At 28.5% G+C, this 6,937-nt stretch overlaps 2 protein-coding genes across 2 annotated transcripts; one reads left to right on the plus strand and one right to left on the minus strand.

Moving 5' to 3' along the window:
* Positions 1-138: 138 nt before the first annotated feature.
* LOC102661513 (uncharacterized) lies at positions 139-1,395 on the plus strand. The gene is made up of 3 exons (XM_014761982.2): positions 139-506; positions 585-1,113; positions 1,252-1,395. The coding sequence occupies exons 1-2, from the start codon at positions 183-185 to the stop codon at positions 1,098-1,100; spliced, it is 840 nt and encodes a 279-aa protein (XP_014617468.2). The 5' UTR covers positions 139-182; the 3' UTR covers positions 1,101-1,113; positions 1,252-1,395.
* A 4,257-nt stretch (positions 1,396-5,652) lies between these two features.
* On the minus strand, positions 5,653-6,679 carry LOC100782725 (uncharacterized). Its single transcript, XM_003534916.5, has one exon. The coding sequence runs from the start codon at positions 6,459-6,461 to the stop codon at positions 5,841-5,843; it is 621 nt and encodes a 206-aa protein (XP_003534964.1). The 5' UTR covers positions 6,462-6,679; the 3' UTR covers positions 5,653-5,840.
* Between the last annotated feature and the right edge of the window lie 258 nt (positions 6,680-6,937).

A 6,937-nucleotide genomic window follows, 5' to 3' on the forward strand; every position in this document is an offset into this window, starting at 1 on the left:
TATTTCATAATACTTTGGATTTTGTTTTCTTTCTATGTGTAGTTAATTTTATACTTTCGTAGAATGCTAATTTGGCATGTCTCACCTTTATATATATGTAATGATATATGTGAGATTATTTTTTTTTGTCTAGAGAAATGGAATCAAGCAATGTGAAGAACAAGTCAGGTGGAAAAAGAAAGATGTCTAGTGAGGACACAAGAAGTTACTTCGCATGGAACTTGGAAATGGAACGTGTGCTAGCTGATGTGCTTAGAGATCAAAGAAATTTGGGCAATAAAGGTGATGGAAATTGGAAAGCAGTGGCATACAGTACTGCAGCTCAAATTTTGTCCAAGCGTTTTGGAGTTCACCTCATGGCAGATAATGTTAAGAATCGTTTTAAGCTTTGGAGAACATGGTATGGAATTGTGAGTGACATTCTTAGTCAAAGTGGATTTGACTGGGATAGCACAAAGTACATGATTACCGTTGAAAATGAAATTGCATGGAATGAATATGTTAAGGTAGCCAATTATCTTTTAATTTTATTCAATAGTAGTTATTATTTGTGTTGTTATTAACATGTTTCTATTTTTTTCAAGTCACATGAAGAGGCCAAACGATTTCGATTCAAAGTCATTCCTAATTGGGATGATATTGTTGACCTATGTGCAAAGGATAGAGCTACTGGACTCGGAGCAGAAAATGCATTAGATGCAGATGATATCATGAGCAAAGAAACAAATGAAGAGGAAGCAATTCATAGTGTGAGTTTTGACTTAGAGGGATCAAGTTCTGCCACGAGAAAAAACATTCGCCCAAGTAAGAGTGGAGAGAAAGAAGGGATGATTTCCTCAATGAAAGAAGTAGCCGAGTCATTGAAAGAATTTGTTGAAGTGACTAAGAAGAAGATGGAGAACAAAAAAAAGATGGAGATAAAAGAAGCTCAAGAAGTGGTACATGAAGTGGTGAGTGAGCTAGATAATATACCTAATTTTAATGGTGCACTTAGACATAGAGCAATTGATTGGTTGACAGAAAATCCCATTAAGTTTGCGATTATAAAAGCTCTTCCATTGGATGAGAAAGAGGATTACATCTTATCTTTTATGCCTTGATGTCAAATTACAGGTACGTTTGATATCATGACAAGTATGTTGATGTTGTATAATTATGTTTTACATTTATATCTTTCATTTTATATAACAAATTATGTTTTAACAAATATGATTTATTTAGTGACACTTAACATTATGTCTTCTTTTGCAGAAAATATGTGAAGGAATTCCTGTGTTGAAGCAAATGCAATTAGAAAATTCAAAATTATTTTGGAAGTTGGACTTATTTTGTGACTAGATTTTATTTCCGTCTAAGTTTTTTTGGTGTAATTGCATTACTGACCAATGACTTTGGCAAAAAAATAAGTTTCATCTATAGACCTCTAAATAACATTCTAAGGTGAAATGATACTAAATATTGTTTATGTTGTGAGTGGTGTAGTGTGTCGTAAATGAAATAATAATTTAAATAGTTAAATTATATATTTTTAATTGAAATAGATTAAAATAGTATATATTTATTGGAATATCACACTCGACAAATAATACATAGAATTTATTAATGAAAAAAATAATTATTTTATTAAAAATTGTTTTATTAAAATATAAAATTTTAAAAGAGAATGCATTTGATTATTTTATCAAAATAAGAAATTTTAAAAATAAAGAAATTCAATTTCCTTATCCAAACACAAAATTTTGAAAATGAAGAAATTTAATTTCATCATCCAAACACAAAATTTTAAAAATGAAGAAATCTAATTTCTTATCCAAACACAAAATTTTAGAAATGAAGGAATTTAAATTAAAGAATTTGAAATTCTCAAAATTTAAAATTCTCTAGAATTTTAAATTTCCTCATCCAAACACACTCTTATCAAAATCCTCAAATTTCAATTTTTTTAAAATTTTTTATCCAAACATCTTATTTGATTGGAAAGTAATTAAAATCCTTTAAAAAATTGAATTACCCTATTAAATTCCCCCATCCAAACACACTCTTAGAGTAATTTGATATTAAAAAGAATCAACTTAAATATTCATCTCAGAGACAAATAGGCTTCTCATCCTTATCAATTAGCCATCATTCTCGTTCAACATGACACGAGGGAGGAATATTCAAACATTGTACCTAGTATAAATTCATCTGACTACATGTTAAAAGCTGTGTAATGAATCGTCTCGTATCAGATGGAGAGACGACATATTTAAATATTTGAAAATATCTGACTGAATTCTAAGTCTCTAGTATTTTATATTTTCCTTAAAAAATATATTTTCTATTCAGTATATAAATTAATTACGAACTAAAAAAAACTATTTTTATGGATTTATTTTCTTAAAACTTATTTAGAATTTTTTATTATATTTTATATTTATCTTTCCTTATTAACTAATTTTTCTTTTTTTAAAATTAAATGAACATAAAATTAAAAGTAAAATACAAACGTGATAAGAGACTTTCTTGGGTACATCCAAAAAATTTAGGGGTCTTTGATTAATTAATTTAAAAAATTAAAATTACAACTATTTAAAATTAAAAACTAATTAAATATAAGTGTTATTTCTAAGTTCTTCACTTGTCCAATCCGTTGGACTTTATCAGTCCAAAGCTCCTTTTCTAATACGGGAGAGGTACGTGAAAAAGAACTTTAATCGTAAAGTCAATATTTATCTGAGGTGTGTATTGATGAATTGAGTGTAACTTACCCTGCCTCTGTATATGGAGAAGAATTTAGAGGTGGATCTATGTGCAAAGCACGGATCACAATCGTTCCCACAAAGTAAATTTTTGTATTTGAATATATTAAATAAATATTATTTTTGCCCCCATCAAATAATAGGTATTGCTCCAATAAGATAATTGCTTAAAAAAGATAAATATAAAAAGTTATAATCAACAAAAAATGGTATTTACTTTATCTTTTTATTTTTTACTTTTTTTATTTTCTTTAATACTCTTCTAATAGAGTTTATATTGTTTTCGTTTAAGAAATATTAAATTATTTTTTATTCCTACTAAACAAAATTTTTGGATCTGCCACTCGAGAAGATCATCGAGTTGGTAACCATCCCACCACCTTATCCACTAAGGATGTGTGCTCGTTCGGTTGGTTGGGGCCGATTACCTATGGACCTAATAAAGTGCTATAAGTTTAAAATTTTGAAGGCTAATTTCCTTCATTGGCACAATTCTATTTTGAGAATTACTATTGATCCCATGCAAATTATTCTTGGCCCCTATCAAGGAGTTGAAATTTTTTTTATTTCAGAATTATCCTTCCTACGAAATTATGATTTTATTGAATAAAATACATAACAAAATTATGATTTCGTTGTTATATGATTTTTGCACCCTCTTATTATAACATAATCATAATTTCATTGTATATTTTTTTTTGCCCAGATGTAATAACAAAATCACGTTTTTTGTGTAGTACAGGAGGAGGTTAGTACAAAATATTCAATAAAAACCTGTTTCCGCTTACAAAATCTAAAATGAAAACACATTTTTTGTTGTATAATTTTTTTGCACTCCTTTATATACAATGGAAATATGTTTTATTAGGTATTTTTTCACAAAAATTAATTACAAAATTAAGTTATCTTTTTTATCTGAATTAATTTTAATATAAATTATATTAATGGCAACACATATTATGTTTTTTAACGGTAATCAAATTAATTATTACATAAATTAATTTTTTATTTAAATTTAAATTAATAATACCATAAATTAATTTTTTTAATTGTAATCAAAATAATATTATAGTTAATTTGATTACATTCTTATATCCAGTAATTGATGATGGAAGAAGGCATGCTGATATCATTTGAATTGTAATTGTCCATGTTTGATTTTGGAGCTAGACATCATTCGTTTAACTATTTGATAAATAAACATTTTTTAATAGATTCTATTATTTTTTAAACATGTGTTGATAAAACTATCTGAAAATTAAAAAGTTAACTGGTTATATTTGCCAAAACAAGTCAAAAAATTAGTTAGAAGTTGGAAAACTAATTAAAAGTTAAAAAATTAATTTATTAAATTAAAATTTTTTGATAAAACTAACTATTGAAGTAGGTGAAAAGTGTAAAATAACACAAAAATTAAAAATTAGCTAAAAGTTATCATTTTAGAGACATTAATTCAAGTAACATTTTAAAAAAATTAAAAATTACTAAAAAAAATTGTTTGTCAAATAATTAAACAAACATTTCACCGGTAAAAAAAGTTAAAAATTAAATAAAATGTTTTGTCGAATATAACAGAAGTAATGTTTTTTAAAACGTTAGTTTCTAACTTTAATTTTTTATTTTTTTTCACCCTGTAATATATTCATTCATTTTTCTAGTTATTTTTTAAATAAATTATAATTTTATTATTTTTTTGTCATTTTATATTTTTTTAAATATTTCAACCGTTAATTTTACAAAATATTTATAATTTAAAAAGTTAATTTTTCAACTTTCAACTTATCAATTAATTTTTTAACTTTCTCTTCACTTTTGGGTTAGTTTTCTCATTTATAACATTATAAAATTAAGCATAATTCCATAGGTAATGTGATTAAGAACGGACGGATGTTACCCGGAACCACGTCCACTTAACGGAACAGTCAATTTTTCAAACATATATAGTGGCCCCACGACCATTATGAAAATGACTCATAAGGGACATTACCCAACTCAGCTAAACTCTCAGAATGTACTATGTGGCCTTTTCTTCTGCGTTCTTTCACGTCACACATATTGGGCATTTTGCGTCCACACACAATAACCATCTCACTCTTCAATAAATCTTTGCCCCTTCCAAACTTCATTTTCTCTCCTCGTGGTTACACATTTATATTTTACAATGGATCACATTTATCTTCTATAGAAAACAATTTTGTTCGAATACAATTATTATCAATAATATCACTTTCAGCGGCGGATCTATATGAAGGATAATTAAGATAATTGTTTTCATAAAATAATTCCTTTTATTAGAATATATTGCATAAATATTTTTTTCCACAAAAAATAAATATTATCCCCATAAGATAATTTTTTTAATAAGATGAATGTTAATAGTTATAAAAAATAAAAGAAAAAATAAATTAATACCAAATTTATCCCTTTATTCTTTTAAATTTTATTATTTTTAATTTTTTATTACCATTTTAATAAAGCTTATATGATTTTTGCTTTTAAAAAATATTAGACTATTTTTTATTGCTACTGAACAAAATTTCTAGATTGTATACTAAGAACTCGAGATATCTAATTAAACTTTTGATATAAATCTTCTATCCAAGACAATTATATTATATTCAAGTTGAGTAGGATAATGGTTTTTAATGCAGTTACATATAACTAATTGGATCAACTGGTTGTAATAAAAAATTAATCTCATTCCTAGTGAAAATGCATTTATATTAAAAAAAAACTAAAATTATAAAAAAAATTGCAAACTAGTATCATCACAACTCCCAAAGAAACAATAATGACCGATAAATACAAATTAAAAAACATAAACAAGCCTAAGAAAAAACATAAACAAAGCTCGATTTCGAGCATTTGTGTGTCAAATATTAAAACCCAAATGCGTGAACGACAACAACGATGATGCTTAATTAATTTATTGCTCTACTTCATAATTTCTTCATAAAAAATTGCATATCCACTACCAAAATACCATATATATACAAATTCTCAAATCTCAACAACCTCTCCAAAGTCTTGAAGGAGAGAAGCTTAATAGTTAAAATCCAACACAAGGACTATTATTTTTCATCACTATTCTTATTATCATTACCAGACATGCATACAGCTAGAGTTGTAGTTGTTGTACCACGATTCCCTAACGGAAGAACCACTTAACCCACCGTCCCATATCCTAACGACGCTGCCGTTAAGCTCCGTCAAGTCCTGCCACCTGTACCACCCGTTCTCGCTCTCCCCATTTCTCAACTGCAACAACCTCTCCCACCTATTCCACCACTCCGTTTCGGTCCCCTCTTTCTCTTTCCACGCCGTTAACAACCCCTCATTCTCATCGCACGTGCATTGCATGCCCATGTCCTCCTCCTCGTAATAAACGGTAAACTTCCCCTTCCTCTCGCCGTTTTCTTCACTGTTATTTTCTCCTCGTAATAACGGTGGAGAAAACGGAGCCGTCGCTGCATGTTGTTTCGTCGGCTCCGTTTTCTCCACTATTAACAAATCCGCGACAGCCTCAGGCCTGAAAAAAGGTTGGGCTTGGGCCTCGGTCTTGGGCCTGGGCTTGGGGCAGCCCGCGGAGCGAATCTTCCAGAAGCTGAGGGCGGCGGTTAAGAGAGCGAGCCAGGTCCATAGGTTGTTGAGGGCAGTGAGAAAACCGAAGCTCAAGTAGTTGAAGGCTAGAGCTTCCACATTAGAATCCAAGACATTCATATTTTCTTTTTCCTTTTATGAACTAATAAAACTATTGGATTGGGAATTTAACAATTTTTGTGTTGTGTGAGAGGAAAGGAAAGGATTTAAAGGGTGGGAGAAGCGACAAGTGAGGTAGGGATCTCTAATAAAGATGCCAGAATCGGAACCTAAGATGCCAGTTACAGTGTAAGCTGTCAGTAGTCACAATAAATAAATAAATAAAATTATTATTTATTGGTGTTATTTTTATTTTAAGAATAAAAAAATAAAAATATATATAATATAATATGATATGATAATACCATTTTGGAAGTAACACATTCACACGTGTGTGGTTAAGAATCTGTTTCAGACTTTCAGTTCCACTCTCGTCGCCTGCACTGTTCCTTAGCTCAGTCTGTGAAGTTTTAAAATACAACTTATATAGATTTGTAATTATTTAATTTAATTTGATTTAATAATATGTTTTTAATTAAACGGATTGCATAATTAGT

The sequence above is a fragment of the Glycine max genome, chromosome 9 (genome assembly GCF_000004515.6).
Source record: "Glycine max cultivar Williams 82 chromosome 9, Glycine_max_v4.0, whole genome shotgun sequence".
Classification (NCBI taxonomy): Eukaryota; Viridiplantae; Streptophyta; class Magnoliopsida; order Fabales; family Fabaceae; genus Glycine; species Glycine max.